At 43.2% G+C, this 20,029-nt stretch overlaps 1 protein-coding gene across 1 annotated transcript in view; it reads right to left on the reverse strand.

Moving 5' to 3' along the window:
- LOC146821139 (uncharacterized) overlaps window positions 1-20,029 on the reverse strand; it is a 174,662-nt gene that overhangs the window by 81,914 nt on the left and 72,719 nt on the right. Inside the window, exon 2 of the mRNA XM_085609328.1 lies at window positions 10,581-10,772. Within this exon, the coding sequence (XP_085465454.1) occupies window positions 10,581-10,772 (192 nt within the window). The remainder of the gene's footprint in view (window positions 1-10,580; window positions 10,773-20,029) is intronic.

Raw genomic sequence — 20,029 nt, forward strand, 5'->3', positions numbered from 1 at the left:
GGCCTAGTGTGAGCTGCCAGAGCTGGAGGGTATCGATTAGGAGTGCGCGCCTGACCTATCACAGTTGGAAGTCCTAAGGGCCAAGCAACAGGTAGCACCAGACGACCGAGGTCAATAGACTCTCATGAGATGCGCAATATGCAGCAAACTTGGCACTGGGCTATATATACTTAGCACTACCTCGATCCCATCTCAGAATGCAGGGCCCCAGGACAGCAGCTACTCAGCTATTGGTAGTGCCTAAATGTGAGTGTCCTGCGTCGATGCCAAACAGTCATTGCGCATTTCATTGTTTGCCAACCGCGGCAGACTGCGGCATCGCTGATGCCCCTCTGTTCTTGGCAAGTGTGGTCCCAAGTGACCCCCCTGACCAGCCCGACCAGCCGGGTGGCTGGTCCCCTGGCTCACCTGTGGCCCCTAACACTGCAGGGTCTCCGGGGGCAACGCAGGCTGGTCTTCGTTGTTTTTTCTGGAGGGGGCTGAATCCAGTGGGGGGGTTCCGACCTCCGGCATGGTAAAGGGTGATCCAGGCATAGGGGCGCATGTCACCTCGCACCCTTTGGTAACGTTTCGCAAAGCTAGATCTTTGAAGGACATGTTAGTTAAAAGCTACTTGGGTACGAGTGTAAAGGAAAGATGTGTAAAAAAACAAAAAGGCTTCTACAAATGTGGAAGATGTAAAGCCTGTACGAACAGTAGAAATAGAAAAACATTTCCGCTGCCCACAGGTAAGACAGGAGAGATAAAAAAAAAATCATGAATTGCAATGGTGAATATTGTGTCTATGCTATTGTTTGTCCCTGCAATCTCCTATATGTAAGAAGCGCGAATCTTGGCACATCAGAGAGTTATCAGCAATGGTGATTTAAGACAATCGACTGCTAGACATTGAGTAAAATATCACAATAAAGATTCTAATAATCTTTCTTTTTTTGGTGTTGACAGAATTGCTCCAACCCCAAGAGGGGGAGACAGAGAGAGGCAACTGAGGATCTTGGACTCCAATTATATTTGCCTTCTCAGCAGCAAATTCCTCTTTGGCCTTAATAAGGACAAATACCTTTTTGTCCACATCGGATGAGTACCAGTTCTTCTCTCCCCCCTTTTCCCTTTGTCCTTTCTCTTGATTTGAATGTTACTTCCACTGTGATTATTGTTTCTCTGTAAATACTGTTCCTTGGTGGAGAACTCCACCAACCCTCAGTATCACCGGGTTAAAATTTTCACGGGCAGTTATATACAAACTGCTGGAAGTATCTGAAAAAGTAGAACAGAATGGTAACCTAATACTATAAGACATGGAAGAGCATAACTAAAATGGTTCCACCTGTGCTGCCGCACTGGGGGCTCCAGCCAAAGCTACCGCACCTTTTTAAAAATTCCCTGTTCACTTATTTTACATTTTGTTTTCGTTTGAGAGTTACTAGGGTATGTGAAGACATAGAGGAGAATGTTGTAGATTTGAATATTGAGAACTTACAAATGATGAATACAGCTGCTATTAATTAAGTGTATAATCCATACCGTTGTATTTGGCGGGTGCCAGATCATTTTATTAAATATTGAAAACACAACACATAACAGAGGACATAGAGCGCACTTGCCCGCAGTTCCTGTCTCTAGGTACCCCGCATGGGAATGCTGATGATGTTTGCCCCATCTAGTAGATTTTTGTTTTGAATTTCTATGTTTTGAATATTCAATAATGATCAAATATGATCACATGTACTTTTGCCCATTAAATATTGGGAATGAGACTGGCCACACACTTGTGGAGAATCTGAAATGGGATCATATGCAAGGCTACAGTAGGATTAGAAGTAAGATGTAATTGAATGCAGAACATTAATTTATATTCTGCTGCAAACGTACACATTTTTGCAAAGATGATTTTCCTTACAAGGATATTAATATTGTTATGCTGATTTTCTAAATTTAATTATATGCTTATGATTTATTTTATTGCAAAAGATGTGTCAGACTAATCCATTAGTATATTATGAGGAACAAGGAGACCCAGTTACAGTCGGTCAGGGACCTTGGGTAGTTAGCTATTTCTAAAAACAGTGGTCCCTAGACAGAGAATCAAATAGAGCAAAAAATTAATATAGACTTAATCAGTACTATATTTTAGGGCTGTCCAGCCGGACAGATATTTAATATACACTTGAATAATTATGCATAAGCAAAAACAATTTAAGTGGGACGCAAGCCTGCATCCAACTACAGTGAAAAGGGACAAACAACATAAAGCAGAGGGTTCAGGCAAAGCAAACTGTTTGTTTAAACAACTTTTAGATACAACAAACAAATTGTCGGGAGAACACGTTTACACAAAATTAATAACAATAAGAAAGTGTATAAGGTGTGCAGTGTCGACGGCGTTTCGATCTTTAAAAGTTCTTTCATCTTATAGCAACATGACATGTTACACACTTCAAAGGTGGTTTAGTTAAAGAGTTGAGACCTCACCTACAAGTCCTAGAGAAGTGCATTATCCTCTACATTGCCCTCTCCACTCCCCACACTATAGGAAGTTCCAATATTTACTGTAACATAGACAATGATACAGGTATCAGCAATGAAGAGTCACAGTGCAGATGGCTATTTATTCCCCCAATGGATAGTCTGTGGGTCAGTTCAATAGTCTTTACACCCACAAAGTTCATAGTGGCAAAGGATAGCATTCTAGTAGAAGGATTTATTTTTGTGCAAATCAGTCTGTCAATTCATATGGCTTAGCCTCGCTTTATCAGCTCAATTGTGTTGCATGTCAATGAAGCTGGGTAAAGTCAGCAGCTAAACACCCTCAAATGTCAGCATCAGTTAAGATGGACTACCGGCAGCAGCCTCTCTTGTCACTGGACCACTAGTGTTGAGCTGCGCCTCAGGCTTGTTCGTCAGATGTTCGTCTTCAGCAGTTGTAGTATCCAGGCTTATGCAGTTGGACAACAGTTGCAGACTTTAGGGCAACACATCAGCTCCTCACATTTGAACATCCTCTGGCACTGGTAGTACCAGACGTTTGGGTGTGTGGCAGAAATAACGGACAACACAATGGCTTTCTGGTGAACAGCCATATTGTGCAGAATAATGGGAATTTGGGGCTGCCACCGGATTGCGCTGCCGCCACACATCAACCAGGCCCACTGAGTCGCACAAGTCTAACAGCGCATGATGTGCGCGAGGTTTGGAATCCGGTGAGTTGGAAGTGCTGTCACGCGCAGGGTCCAGCAGGAGGTTAAAGTCCCCACCCATGCATACATGATCTGGGTCTAAGTGTAGTAGCTGTGCTTGAAGGTCTTGGAATTACTCTGGGTTGTCAACGTTTGATGCGTATATACTGACAAATGCCATACGGTGACCCATAAGATGACCCACTACCATAGTGTAACGACCCTCTCTGTCATTATGAGCTTGGAAAATTGGAAAGGCAGACGCTTGTGGATCAACACCGCAATACACTTGCATAAGTGTTGTAATTTGAAAAAATAGCGATGCGAGCCCAAACCAGCAGCAAAGTTGGTGGAAGTTGCCGCAGGCAGGTGAGTTTCTTGCAAAAATGCAATGTCAGCCCTACGGCGCTGTAAATAGTGCCAAACCTGCTTTCCCTTTCTAGCATTATTGAGTCCCCTAACGTTCCAGGTGACCAGTGTCAGGTCTGAAAAAGTGGGCAATCTACCCCATACCGACATTTAAACCAATAAACAGTGCTTGCAGTTGTGCGTCACAGTTAGATCTCAACATGTTGCAGTGAGGAATCTGAAATAGAAGCAATGGTAACCAATGATTACTAGCAAACCCCCCTCCTCTCCCTTCTCATCTCTGCGCGTCCCTAAGCAGGAAGTATCCCCATAGACCGAACAGTAACATGCATTATGTAAACACCCCAGATAATAAAGGAGTAAAACAAGATACATTTCAACTTTTGTGATGAAATTAAAGTGATAATCACTTGGGGTGTGGCAACACCACGCCAGATACCCAACTTTGCAATGATCAGTAAAGTCGCAACATTATCCCTAATACAAAGATATACACAGTATGAGCCGTAATGTTCCAGTGCGGGCAGCATGGATTATTCTGAGGCGAAGAGTTTCTCACTTGCCACCGAGCCACTGTGAGGAGGAGTAGCTCTGGATATGTCTTTGTTTTTGTGGGTGCCGCTCCCTTTATAGTCCCTGCAAAACTCTTGTACTGCTGTGGGGGTGTCAAATATACGGGAACGACCCTCGACATCCACCCAAAGGCGCACAGGATATATCATGCAATATCTGAGTCCCAGATTACGGAGCGCTGCCTTAACGCCGGTGTACTTCCGCCTTGCCTCCTGCACCATTGTGGTAAAGTCCAGGAACAGTGCCAGCATAGAGCCTTGCCAGGATATAGAACCCTGCTCTCTCTCCAGCCTCAAAGCCATATCTCTGTCCTGAAAATTTAGAAGTAGGGCAATAATGGACCTGGGTGGATAGCCTTGGTTGGGTTGAGGGCCAAGTGAGTGGTGAGCTCGTTCAACAAGAAAATTGGAGGTGAAGGCCTCTCTACCAAATATTTCGGCAAGCAGGGTTTCTACGAATAGGTCCATGCGACCTGTATTGGCCGACTCTGGGACTCCCAAAATGCAGACGTTGTTTCGCCAACTTCGCGCCTCCAAATCCTCGATTTTAATGGGTACATCTTTAAGGATCTTTTCCCTGCAGTCAACGCGCTTGGTGGATTGAGCTGCACCATCTTCTTGGTCGGACACCCTGCCCTCCACTGTATCTAGGCATTTCTCCTGTACAACTGACTTGGTGCCCATAGTGTCTAAGAGCTTTTCCAGAGTGTCAAACCGACTGTCAAGGACCTTAAAACCAGCCCTCAATTCATGCAGCAATGCGTCCGAGCTTAGGGGAGGATCGCCAACATTAGTTACCTCTGCACCACCCTCAGCCATGTTGCCGCCCGTCTTCTCAGGGGGTTTGCTGAATTGCAATAGCCTCTGTTTGGGGTCTTTACGACCCATATCTTCCAGTGCAAACCTATTTGATGGCCAGCCTGTTCACTGGCCTAGTGTGAGCTGCCAGAGCTGGAGGGTATCGATTAGGAGTGCGCGCCTGACCTATCACAGTTGGAAGTCCTAAGGGCCAAGCAACAGGTAGCACCAGACGACCGAGGTCAATAGACTCTCATGAGATGCGCAATATGCAGCAAACTTGGCACTGGGCTATATATACTTAGCACTACCTCGATCCCATCTCAGAATGCAGGGCCCCAGGACAGCAGCTACTCAGCTATTGGTAGTGCCTAAATGTGAGTGTCCTGCGTCGATGCCAAACAGTCATTGCGCATTTCATTGTTTGCCAACCGCGGCAGACTGCGGCATCGCTGATGCCCCTCTGTTCTTGGCAAGTGTGGTCCCAAGTGACCCCCCTGACCAGCCCGACCAGCCGGGTGGCTGGTCCCCTGGCTCACCTGTGGCCCCTAACACTGCAGGGTCTCCGGGGGCAACGCAGGCTGGTCTTCGTTGTTTTTTCTGGAGGGGGCTGAATCCAGTGGGGGGGTTCCGACCTCCGGCATGGTAAAGGGTGATCCAGGCATAGGGGCGCATGTCACCTCGCACCCTTTGGTAACGTTTCGCAAAGCTAGATCTTTGAAGGACATGTTAGTTAAAAGCTACTTGGGTACGAGTGTAAAGGAAAGATGTGTAAAAAAACAAAAAGGCTTCTACAAATGTGGAAGATGTAAAGCCTGTACGAACAGTAGAAATAGAAAAACATTTCCGCTGCCCACAGGTAAGACAGGAGAGATAAAAAAAAAATCATGAATTGCAATGGTGAATATTGTGTCTATGCTATTGTTTGTCCCTGCAATCTCCTATATGTAAGAAGCGCGAATCTTGGCACATCAGAGAGTTATCAGCAATGGTGATTTAAGACAATCGACTGCTAGACATTGAGTAAAATATCACAATAAAGATTCTAATAATCTTTCTTTTTTTGGTGTTGACAGAATTGCTCCAACCCCAAGAGGGGGAGACAGAGAGAGGCAACTGAGGATCTTGGACTCCAATTATATTTGCCTTCTCAGCAGCAAATTCCTCTTTGGCCTTAATAAGGACAAATACCTTTTTGTCCACATCGGATGAGTACCAGTTCTTCTCTCCCCCCTTTTCCCTTTGTCCTTTCTCTTGATTTGAATGTTACTTCCACTGTGATTATTGTTTCTCTGTAAATACTGTTCCTTGGTGGAGAACTCCACCAACCCTCAGTATCACCGGGTTAAAATTTTCACGGGCAGTTATATACAAACTGCTGGAAGTATCTGAAAAAGTAGAACAGAATGGTAACCTAATACTATAAGACATGGAAGAGCATAACTAAAATGGTTCCACCTGTGCTGCCGCACTGGGGGCTCCAGCCAAAGCTACCGCACCTTTTTAAAAATTCCCTGTTCACTTATTTTACATTTTGTTTTCGTTTGAGAGTTACTAGGGTATGTGAAGACATAGAGGAGAATGTTGTAGATTTGAATATTGAGAACTTACAAATGATGAATACAGCTGCTATTAATTAAGTGTATAATCCATACCGTTGTATTTGGCGGGTGCCAGATCATTTTATTAAATATTGAAAACACAACACATAACAGAGGACATAGAGCGCACTTGCCCGCAGTTCCTGTCTCTAGGTACCCCGCATGGGAATGCTGATGATGTTTGCCCCATCTAGTAGATTTTTGTTTTGAATTTCTATGTTTTGAATATTCAATAATGATCAAATATGATCACATGTACTTTTGCCCATTAAATATTGGGAATGAGACTGGCCACACACTTGTGGAGAATCTGAAATGGGATCATATGCAAGGCTACAGTAGGATTAGAAGTAAGATGTAATTGAATGCAGAACATTAATTTATATTCTGCTGCAAACGTACACATTTTTGCAAAGATGATTTTCCTTACAAGGATATTAATATTGTTATGCTGATTTTCTAAATTTAATTATATGCTTATGATTTATTTTATTGCAAAAGATGTGTCAGACTAATCCATTAGTATATTATGAGGAACAAGGAGACCCAGTTACAGTCGGTCAGGGACCTTGGGTAGTTAGCTATTTCTAAAAACAGTGGTCCCTAGACAGAGAATCAAATAGAGCAAAAAATTAATATAGACTTAATCAGTACTATATTTTAGGGCTGTCCAGCCGGACAGATATTTAATATACACTTGAATAATTATGCATAAGCAAAAACAATTTAAGTGGGACGCAAGCCTGCATCCAACTACAGTGAAAAGGGACAAACAACATAAAGCAGAGGGTTCAGGCAAAGCAAACTGTTTGTTTAAACAACTTTTAGATACAACAAACAAATTGTCGGGAGAACACGTTTACACAAAATTAATAACAATAAGAAAGTGTATAAGGTGTGCAGTGTCGACGGCGTTTCGATCTTTAAAAGTTCTTTCATCTTATAGCAACATGACATGTTACACACTTCAAAGGTGGTTTAGTTAAAGAGTTGAGACCTCACCTACAAGTCCTAGAGAAGTGCATTATCCTCTACATTGCCCTCTCCACTCCCCACACTATAGGAAGTTCCAATATTTACTGTAACATAGACAATGATACAGGTATCAGCAATGAAGAGTCACAGTGCAGATGGCTATTTATTCCCCCAATGGATAGTCTGTGGGTCAGTTCAATAGTCTTTACACCCACAAAGTTCATAGTGGCAAAGGATAGCATTCTAGTAGAAGGATTTATTTTTGTGCAAATCAGTCTGTCAATTCATATGGCTTAGCCTCGCTTTATCAGCTCAATTGTGTTGCATGTCAATGAAGCTGGGTAAAGTCAGCAGCTAAACACCCTCAAATGTCAGCATCAGTTAAGATGGACTACCGGCAGCAGCCTCTCTTGTCACTGGACCACTAGTGTTGAGCTGCGCCTCAGGCTTGTTCGTCAGATGTTCGTCTTCAGCAGTTGTAGTATCCAGGCTTATGCAGTTGGACAACAGTTGCAGACTTTAGGGCAACACATCAGCTCCTCACATTTGAACATCCTCTGGCACTGGTAGTACCAGACGTTTGGGTGTGTGGCAGAAATAACGGACAACACAATGGCTTTCTGGTGAACACAGCTCACTACAGGAACCTCACCGGGAAACCAGGAGACCGCTCATGATTTGGGTTGATAATGGCGTCTCTCCCTTTCAGTCAGTCAGCTGCTTTTGAGTGTTTGTCATGTCAGGAAAACCCTGAGCCTCTCTAGCAAGACAGTCTATAATCCTGTAATGGTAGGTGCTCTCCTTTCCTTTCTGAGCAGGCAGCCAGGCTTCTAATTTGTAGGCAGGCCCTCAGCTTCTAAAGCAGGTTGCAGATTTCAGGATAATGTCCTCTCACCTCTTGGAGACTAACTGCAATTCAGACATCGGCCATTGTCTCATAACAATCCTTTGATTACTCTGTGGAACACTGAAAAGTTAGATGGTTGGATCATACTTTTATGTGCATTCTCCAGACAGGGGATGGGTAGCAACTGTCTACGGTTTTAGAACCAGTTTGATTTACTTCTCTGTCAAATGTTGTTTTCTGGCTGCCCATCAGACACAGCCTTTTTGCAAGGTGAGGGCTCTCATAGCAGGTAACAGTGATGCTGGCTCTAAGCAGGAATGCCCACAACAAGAGCACAATGAATGTGAAATCCTTGCACCTGGCTGCCGTCAGCCTTCCTGAAGCAACAACCAGGGACAGACAAAAGGGCAGGCTCTGCCTAGAAACATCCTGAGCTTTAAAAAAATCTCCAGTCTCAATCTTTACCCTTACTATCTACCAAAAGGTAGTACTTAGGAAGAAGCAATCAGGAGCCCTTTGATAGCAAGGCTCTCACAGAATTTCTCCAGAGTAGCCCTGTCATCAACCTCGCTCATTTCATTGTCTGGATTTCGAATCTCCAGCCACATAAATGCAACAAATACACTTCTACTGTCTGAGGAAGCCATCCTCTATCTTGTGCTGGGCGAAAATAGGGGCTGTCCAAAAACAATCACACTGTTCCCAGTACTCATACTCTCACCACACAGGAAGTCCTCCGACCATACATATGCTACACTCTCACTGCCCATATGTGCAAGCAAAACACACACAGGATGTTTGTGCATGACCTGGGTTTCACATTAAAGTGGAAATTTACACAAGGAGGGTCGGTAGACCATACACTCACCTGACACTGGAAAAACATCTGATCATATCAAAGATTCACAAAAACTTGGTACGCTGCGAGCACCACTTTATGTGACTAACCCAGGTCTTAGACAATAGTCCTATGCCCCCTGTGAGCACATGTTTTAATGTGCTCTTCCAGGTCACAGACAGATTCTGGACCTCACATTACCAGACTCATTTAGGTCTCTGTCCACAAACTAGATTATTGTAATGCCAATGCTAAACAAAAAGTCAGGATACCAGCTTCACCAGCAGTTTAGTCACATCTGGATAGCCCCACACACTCATTTACCATGCAGGTGACATTCCAGTCCGAACATAAGTTCTCTTATTGACAGGAGAGCAATACAGCCTCTAGAACACTGGTCCTCCCTCTGATATTTGGTTTCTCCCTCCAGATAACATTAAAATGAATTTATAGGAAAAAACACACCTTGAACCCTCCAGAGGTGTTATATATTGGTGCGGTCATTGTGCACACCTACCAAGGAAGCGACCAAGCAATAAGAGGACAAAGGAACTGGATGATGGAAACTGCTATACTTATTGATCTTACGCCTGAATGTTTTTGGCCAAAGTGGTGCCTTCAAAGGGAAGCGGACAGTAAAGGATGAAGAAGAATGTTCATAATATGGTACAATGTATTTTACTGAGGTGACATTGCGTATAAACATATCTCTAATTAAGAGCCATTAGAAATGTGGAACAATTTTCTGAGGGTCTTTGGTAGGTTCAATGGGAAACATGATACTAACAAGTGAAACTTGCTGGTTGTATTCCACAATCATCTGAATGCACGAAATGCAGCACATTTCTTTTTTGTTAACTTTCAGAAAACTCAAAGTAAAAATATCATTCAAACATTTAAAAAGTAGGTGAAATCAGTTAACAATACATGATCTGTGAGACTGTGGGTGTCAAGAGTTTGGGAACTATTGTCAAGTGAAGCCCAGTTCTTCAACCCACCGAATTACAAGGTCTAGGTTTCTGGATATCCAATATACATCTTATGCAGCAAGTTTGCATAACCAAAATTTCAGTGGTCATTTCTCATTTCACATTTGTGGTCTTTCTGAAAGCCAGGCTGAATTTTACTATTCAAAGCATTGCCTGAGTGAGAGCAAACCAATAACTGGTTAATGGTAGATACTGATTATGACATAGCTCTAGATATGCAATGTTATCAATTATGGCAGCCACATCTGAAATTGCATTTTGTACAGCAAATTTGGATTGTCTCCTAAGAAAGTTATCTGGTATTTATTTCCGGGATCATCTGTGATTGTCTGCTTGGTGTGGTCTTTTGATGGTGAAACCCAATATACTGCGGTATAAAATTCGCATGCACATAAAAGATATATACTAAAGGTACCTGTATTGGGCCTTCCTTGGTTAGGTACTGCACCAGGTAAGACATTTGCTTGTCTATTTCTTTAGTCACTTGTACAATAGGGTGCCATGCATTATGCTCTGTTTCTGCCTGATCCTTAACAGACACTGCTTGATCTTCGTTAGGTAGCTCCGTGTCACTCGACTTCAAAACTTCTCGAGGGTCATCATAACACTGGCATGGGAATCCAACATAGAGGTTAGTGGAAACATATACAAGTCGAAATAGTTCATTTGTCATGACAGTGTGTATTTTGCACAGTTTTAGAGTGCTCTTATGCACATAATTACAATTTCTTTCACAATCCCTGGAATGTTTTCTATTATCGTCAGGGTGGCTGCTCATATTACTTTTTCCTTAGAGAACACTTCATTGTGCAGTTTTTCTTAACTGACAATTTAGCAAAAATACACGTCTTGTATTAATTAGAATAGTGCCCTTTAACGAGATAACATTATACGGGCCCAATTCACAATTATGTATTTTGTAGTATGCAATGTAGCACTGCATTAGCACTACTCACATCCTATAAAAGAGAATTAATGGGGGGGCCTAGTGTGTTTTAAATTATTATTTAAAATTAAGATTCATCATCATCAATACTTTATTCAGCAAAATGCCATAAAAGTTACAGTTAAAATATATGATAAGATCCTCAAGAAGAATACAGTCAAAAGAAACATACCTACATGTGATGGAGCAGGGTTTTTACTTTAAAACCAAATACCTGTTTCATTTTCGCATGTTATAATTAAAAGTACTACTGATTAATTAATAACTACTAAAGATGTGTCGAGCCTTGTCTAATCAACCTTATTAACAGAAGAATTACACGTGGGAATGCTATTGCATGGCTAAAATAATAAGTGAACTAAGTTGGTGAGCAAACTGACAGAAATAGATGTTGCTTATGTGATGTTATTTGCTTTGCGCTTATAATTAATACGCATTAATGGCTTTTGATGTCGCAAATGGCTAGATAAATACATACACATAAGGGTATTAGCAGGGGAATAACACTGTATAATCATTTCCGTGCAGTAATTTTGTTTTGTGTTTCATTTTACTTAAGTTGACCAATGTGGCCTACTAAAATATGGCTACCACCCGCAGCCTGCATTCGAGTTGATGGAAATTTTGCAAAGAGGCTTCGCGCTGCCTGTGACCTTGCCCTCTTGACAAAATGAAAAGCCATGACCGTGACGACAAATCCAGGATGGATGCCAAGTGCCCCTGAACATGAAATTTGTTGCTAAACCAAATACTGACTTTATGAACTTGTAATGATCCCACGAATGGGATACAAATTATCCAAAAGAGACATCCATAGAAGTAACGGATTAGTTATGAACTCTTTATTTCTATTCATTATTTGAGACGATCAATGTGTGTGAAAATGTTCTAATGTAGCCCAGTGTACCAAGACGACATTATTTCCGCCATTCATCCGTTTTGTACGATATGATTGCAACATTTTGGAATGTAATTTTCATAAAAATATTAGTAGACTAGAGAGGTCTAGTGCCACTTCTTCCCGAACTGATGATCAGAGGTCCAGATGCTGACGGAGAGGACGGTGACTCTACATGACGGCTAGAAACTATGATTATTTTGCTGAGGACCGGTTCTGACTTAGGATCTGACTTTTAGTCAGAATAGGTAAATATGAGAGAAATGAATTTGCATTTAATTGGCTTTTCTTACAATTTTAGATAAACCTTATTCTGTTTGAATCACTGTGTCGGGTGGTTATTTTTATTGTCATGTTTATTGAATATTGAGTGTAAAATGATGTTTCACCAGATCTATAGCAACTAGTTGATGCCATTGACCTCAGAGTACATGCAGATTGGTTAGGTATTGAAAAGTGTTTCCCCTTATACATGGCACGGATAGAGTGGTAGGATGAAAGTTGGTGTAATGGGCCCCACCAGCGTGTGATGTGTGTGTGCATGTGTGACTGTGAAATCACTCCGTCCGTGGAAGTAGAGGGGATTCGGAAGCTCCGATCTGCACCACATGTGCATACAAACTACATAAAAATAATTCAGCCAAACAGTTTATGTACTGCATAGCATGTCGGGTACTCAACCAATCCATCAGAACAGGGGTCCAAAGAAATCCAGTTATGTTAAATAAATAAAATACATTGATAAATAATGACCATATTACAAGTTCATATATTTTCTTAACTGCTGAAACTGCGGGTATGGAATTAATTACTGCAAACCCAGTTTCCAGGGTCTCAAGGCGCTGTAACTATATAACATGCCTGACTTGTAATTTCTAATAGCATAAACGTGCACAAATGGTATTAAAAAAGCTTAGTTTACTCACTTATTGATGTAAGTGATGTACAAAGAAGCGTAAAATGAATGGCGTTTTGCGGCGACACATTATCACAGGTACAGTTTGACAAGTTTGCAGACCAGCCCACCTGCAAAAGGCAAGCTACCAGAAAGTGCATAGTGCATAACCGGAAATGAGTAAGAACAAATCTATGCTGTAGGTTGCTTGTAATAATCGAATAAGGTTCGAAACTGGGAGTGGTAATTAAAGGAGAGTACAAAGCTGATGACTGCATGGCTTGAGCATATTCTGCTCTTTTTATAAAAATGAAAGAACAGATTTTAAATGCGCTATTTGCACTTCTTCTCAATGGCATCAGGGTTGTGAAAATGTTCTGGCACTACCTGCTTCCAAAAGGCCTGCTTTCTGTAAGTAAGACACAGAATCTTTAATGAGTTATTCAACTCTATGCAGTCTTTCAGTATTAATCTAGAAAAGGCCGCCTCTGGGGTAAGCCAGCTCTTAATCAATAATAATAGAGGGGCTATTATTATGGTGTCTGACAATTAGGTATCCCCTAATTCAGTGTGGCAGATGTGTGTGGCGGTATTCTTTGGTACAGAGGGAAGTCTGCGTAAGAAGGATTTTCTTCTCTTTGTGGTGTTTCTAAGCTGGAGTCCCCCCCAGACACCAACCCCATACATCCCTACTGGAATCCATTTGTTCTTATACAGATGTAACATCTCCTTCAGCGGTCTGTGGCCTAGCCTAGGTGCAAAGCGGAAAATTGCCTCAAGCACCCGAGAAAATTGGCGTGATCTAATATTTATAAAATGTCCCCAAAGCCAAAGGGTATCAAAAGGAATGGCCCAAAAATTAAAAGTTTTATGCTTAGTAACCTCCACCTGTCTATAAACTGTGATCTGGATTTTGCATTTTTAGGTCACTAATCATAATAAAAGATTTACTCAAATCAACCTTTAGATCCAAGTTACTCCTAAAAGCAGAGAATGTACCTGATCAAATTTGGAGGTCATTAGCAGTTCTCACAAGGAGAACTGCCTCAGCGTAGAGAAGTGTTGGTGTGGCTCATTTACCTATGTGAGGCGCATCGGCACCTGGCTGCACAAGGACGTTGTTCAGCCCATTAATAAATAATAAAAACAAAAAAGGGAGCAAAAATATATCCCTACCAAAAGCAACTCTTAGAGCTGACAGGGGCAGTACACTCACTGTTTGGACCATATCTCATCCTAAATGAGGTGTCCGTATGTAATCTTTTAAATAAAGTGACTAGCGCCTCTTCCACTCCCATATTTATAAAAATGCTATGGGGCATATCATCAAGGACCGGCGATAAATATCGCCAAGCGCACTTAGCGCTAGGATCATTATCGCTGGGTAACGTGGAATTTTATCGCTGACATAGCGTGCTATTAGCAACGCCTATCTCAAAAGTGATAAAATTCCAAGCGCTAACTGCCAAATGTGAGATTATCGCTGGAATTCCAGCGATAATCTCACAAAGTTTGACGATATCTTGATGATAGGGCAAGGCATACTTAGCCATGATATCCACCTTACATAGGATATCATGGCTAAGTCAGTCTTGAAGCAGGCGTCAGGAAAGTAGCGATAACAGAAATTATCGCAACTTTGCTTGTCGCTCTGCAGGTTAGCGTGCCCATTGATAATTGGAGAAATGTCGCTTAGTGACATTTCTCCACTTAAGTCAGGACAGGAACGCCCACTTTGCATCTCATTAGAGATGCAAAGCTGGGTGCTCAGAAAACAGGCGCTAATGCAAAGTTTCACGCGATAGTGTGACCTTGCTGATTAGGCAATAAAATTATCGCTGCTTTTCGTCCGTAAACGGACGCAAAAGCACCGATCATTTTTTATCGCCTCATTGATGATATGCCCCTATGATAGTTTTAAAGATACACATAGGTACGTCATCAGGAACTGGATCTTTCTCTGGGGGCATGTTGTAATGACCCGAGTTACTTAATCGATAGAAATGGAATTACTAAAATTGTAAACAGCCTCAGAATAATTTACTAGGTTCCTTGCCATATCTGTTGAGTCATCGGTTCACTACCTGGGTCGAAGACCTCTGCAAAGTGAGTCAACCATGCTTTAGCTGAGATGTGACTCTCAGGTCTTGAGTTTATATAATCAGCCAAATATGGACGATTTATCATTTCCCCAAAACATTTACAAACCCTACTATTACCCGCCGCTTCGAGGTCTTTCCATGCTGCCTTTCTGATTTCCTCTTTTCGGGTCTCTGAACTGTCTTATAGGTCACGCGTTCCTGTCGGCCCGAAGCAATATCACGAGGAACCAGTTTAAGCTGCCAAGAGTTGCTTATGAGCAACCGTGCAGACTGAGTTAACTACCTGTGTGGTGGTGTGCTTTTTTAACGTTTCTTGAAAGTAAGCATACATGATATATGTTGGCTAATCATAACAGAACTGTTAATAATAGAACTAGGGTCAGCTTTGGGTGTTAGGTAGCTTAGAATGGGATAAATTTTACAGGTGACTCAGAGGCATATCATCAAGGGCTGGTGACATAATTATCGCCGCTTTTGCGGCCGTTTTTGGGCAAAAAGCGGCGATAATTATATTGCATTATTTGCAAGGACACGCTAGCACGTGTTTCCATGATTCAGCTCCCATTTTGTTCACGCCTCGCTTTGCATCTCTAATGAGATGCAAAGGAGGTGTGCCTGACAAAACACCATGGGAAAATAGTGGGATACTGGAATTGGGATGGTGGTCTGTACAAGTGTCCTTATGGGTGAGCCTGGATTCTTCAGAGTAGTTCTGCCAAATAATTCAAGCATTGTAAAAGTGGTTTAACCAAAGTTGGTCTTTTGAATTTTATCACCACACTGTCCCCAGATACTTGTTTTTGTTCATGGTCAATCTGTTTGGCAGTCAGTATTTCGCTGGTCATTTTGCTATGCCAGCTGGCGTTTTTTTCTTGCCAGTGTGCCACTTGATTTATAAGGTCCAGACCATCTTTTCTCTGCATAGGGGTTAAAGAAGGAACTGCATCTAAAACAATAACAGAAGATGTGCACTCCGGAGGGAATTGTGGATGGTTACCGCCTTCCCTGTGGGTCAGTCTCTCATTTCCTTTGCCTAGAGGGCATACTGGAGTGTTTTCCCTTTCCACCCTTTTTGAAGCAGCTGTTGTATGAGTAAGCTCATTAACGTCAACAAGACCACCTGTGGGGCTAAATCCTTCACACACCTTTGCAGTAGTCGGGGGTGATTTGTCAACCTGGTGACACTCAGTGGGCATGATTCTTGTTGACAAAGCAATGTCAGGTGGTTAATTTTATCCCCCAAAGTGTTAAAATCCCTTTGCATCTCCATACAGAGATCTTGGAACATTGCCTCAACTGTCTTCTATTGCCATAATCGATCAGTTTTGCATATAATGCATTGATAGCTGCCATATCATCATTCTGGGTTTGAGTCACTACAGAAAGATGTTTATGCGAGGTGTGTCTTGGCATTGTCCTAAAAGGCTTTAAGGGCTGTTCTTCTTTCCTTTTTCTTTTGAACTAGTAGTAACTTTTCACTCGTAAATTCAGTTTGAAGAGGCTATACTCCCTCATTTGAGGTGTAAATTTCCACAGGAAAATGGTAAATAGCAAGAAAAGTGGAGTTACACCTGAGTGTAAGAGTAAATATACATATGAATGAATACACACATGTACAGTTACCTTTGTGAATCAGGCCCTACATATTTCCATTCAGGATCACTTAAAATATATATATATATATATATATATAAATGTGTATATATATATATATATATATATATATATATATATTATCTACTGGCGGTCGCCAGTAGATAGTTATAGTTAGGACCTATTTTCCATAGGAAATCCGCCACATTCTATTCCCAATAAGTCTGGTGCCGGTTGACGAATCTTCGCGAAATTTTCCAAACTTTTGTCCAGCTCCGCTCCGCTCCTACCCTGAAAGTTTCGCGGTGACTCGTCAAGCGGGGGCTGAGAAAAAATGGGGGTCCCAAAACGCCTTTTCCCCATGCAATTTCCTATAGGATCTGTTGTCGCAGCTACAGCCCGAACTGCTGAACGGAATTACACCAAATTTGGCAAAGAGGTAGTCCTCAGTTCAGACTCATGCCTTTTGCTTAAATTGTGTGAATCCGTTCAGTAGTTCCTGAGAAAATTACAGATATATCTATGGCCGGGGAGGATCCGCTGACCCTCCCCGCACTCAGCGCGTACCCTGCCGTGCACGAGCTGAATGCTAATTGGCTGTCAACACTCCAGATCAGGAAGTGTTGGCAGCCATCTCGAGCCTCGGTAGAACCGAGGCACGAGAAGCCCCAAAAAAAACATCGCAAAATGCGTAGAGGGGGCAGGGTAGAAACACTAATAAAATCGCGGGATGCGAGTAGGGTCCGCGCATCACGCTGAGGAACAAAAAATAAGAAGCGTGGGCTCCCGCGCTTCGTTTACAATTAGCCCCCGGGGGGGCCAAGTCCCGGGGGCAATTTTTTATAGTTATGGGGAGCCCAGAGGGACCCCCCAGCCCCGGGGACCGCCACCCCCCAGGGCTTATCTTAATGTATGCGGGGGGGCTCATGGCCCCCCTGCAGCCCCGGGGACCTCCACCCCCGGGGCTTGTTTTTAAAAAAAATGTTAAAAAAAACATGTGTGGGGGGCTCGAGCCCCCCCACACGCCCCGGGGACCGCCACCTCCCTGGGGCACTACATATTTAAAGTAGGGGGCCCGATACGGATCCCCAAGCCCCGGGGACCACCACCACCCGGGGCTTTAACTTAAGTGGGAGGGGGGCCACGCGGCCCCCCTCCTGGAGCCTTGTCGTGGCCCTGGGGACCGCCACCCCCCAGGGCCGGCTCCTGCAGTGTCCCGGGGTGCCCACCCCCGGAACACTGCCTCGCGGCTCCCACCCTGCCATTGCAAACTGCTTTGCTATTTGGAAGAGAGAGCAGGGAAACCTGCTCTCTCTTCCAAATAGCAAAGCAGATTGCTTTTCCACATGGGGAGCAGCATGTTAGCTGCTCCCCATGTGCCGGGCCGTGGGGGGATTGGGGACCCCCCACGGTCCCCAACGGAGGCCAGGCCCTGGGGGATGGGGTCCCCGGGGCCAGTAGTGGCCCGGGAGGGGGGCCACGTGGCCCCCCTCCCCAAAATAAAAATAATCAAAATAAAAAAAACGGCCCCGGGGGATGGGGTCCCCGGGGCCAAAAGAGGCCACAGGAGGGGGGCAAGGCAGCCCCCTCCCAAAAAAAAAATACAAAAAAAAGGGCCATGCCCCGGGGGATGGGGTCCCCGGGGCACATTAAGGCCTTGGGAGGGGGGCCACGCGGCCCCCCTCCACAGTTTAAAAAAAATAATAAAAATAGGGGGCAGACCCTGGGGGATGGGGTCCCCAGAGCCAAAAAATAAGAAAGGGAAGGGGAGCTACACAGCCCCCCTTCTTAAAAAGACAAAAATCCTGAGGGTCCCTGGGGACCAACTAGCCCACCAGATACCTCCAGTAAGCGCCACGGAGCTGCGTTGCAGAGTGTTGTAAAAAGGGGCGTGGCCTCTGAACACCTCTCTGCAATGCAGCCCCCTGGCGCATACTGGAGGTACCTGGTGGGCTAGTTGGCCCCCAGGGGACCTCAGGATTGAAGAGGAATTAATTCCCCAACTTAAAACGTGCCACAGGGCGTGTTTGCACACATATCACCTCAGGCCCCGCACCCTTCCTTCACCATTGTACAAATATTCCTCTAAAATCAGCCGAACTACGAATTCTGATTTACTCACCTGTAATCAGGAGAGAATCCTGGGCTGCATCTTTTAGCCCAGCACTGACCCTGAAAAGTAAATCTAAGCGTATTTACCAGTAACTTGTATTTCCGTCAATAGGAATCCATTGTGTGGTTTTCAGCAGAAAAGTTTCTAAGTGTCTATTTTCACAAACTAAAAATATTCCTCTAAAATCAGCCGAACTACGAATTCCGATTTACTCACCTGTAATCAGGAGAGAACCCTGGGCTGCATCTTTTAGCCCAGCACTGACTCTGAAAAGTAATTCTAAGCGTACTTACCAGTAACTTGTATTTCCTTCAATAGGAATCCATTGTGTGGTTTTCACCAGAAAATTTTCTGTGTCCATTTTTGAAACGTACAAATATTCCTCTAAAGTCAGCCAAACTACGAATTCCGATTTACTCACCTGTAATCAGGAGAAAACCCAGTGCTGCATCTTTTTGCCCAGCACTGAACATGAAAGGTAATTCTAAGCGTATTTACCAGTAACTTGTATTTCCTTCCATAGGAATCCATTGTGTGGTTTTCAGCAGAAAAGTTTATGTGTCTATTTTCACAAACTAAAAATATTCCTCTAAAATCAGCCGAACTACGAATTCCAGTTTACTCACCTGTTATCAGGAGGGAACCCAGGGCGGCATCTTTTAGCCCAGCACTGAACATGAAAGGTAATTCTAAGCGTACTTTCCAGTAACTTGTATTTCCTTCCAAAGGAATCCATTGTGTGGTTTTCAGCAGAAAATTTTCTAAGTGTCCATTTTTTAAACGTATAATTATATTCCTCTAAAATCAGCTGAACTACGAATTCCGATTTACTCACCTGTTATCAGGAGAGAACCCTGGGCTGCATCTTTTAGCCCAGCACTGACTCTGAAAAGTAATTCTAAGCGTACTTACCAGTAACTTGTATTTCCTTCCATAGGAATCCATTGTGTGGTTTTCAGCAGAAAAGTTTCTAAGTGTCCATTTATGAAACGTACAAATATTCGTCTAAAATCACCCGAACTACGAATTCCGATTTACTCACCTGTAATCAGGAGAGAACCCAGTGCTGCATCTTTTAGCCCAGCACTGACTCTGAAAAGTAATTCTAAACGTACTTACCAGTAACTTGTATTTCCTACCATAGGAATCCATTGTGTGGTTTTCAGCAGAAAATGTTCTAAGTGTCCATTTTTTCAACGTACAAATATTCCTCTAAAATCAGCCGAACTACGAATTCCGATTTACTCATCTGTAATCAGGAGAGAACCCAGTGCTGCATCTTTTAGCCCAGCACTGACCCTGAAAAGTAATTTTTAG

The sequence above is a fragment of the Triturus cristatus genome, chromosome 6, assembly GCF_964204655.1.
Source record: "Triturus cristatus chromosome 6, aTriCri1.1, whole genome shotgun sequence".
Lineage (NCBI taxonomy): Eukaryota > Metazoa > Chordata > Amphibia > Caudata > Salamandridae > Triturus > Triturus cristatus.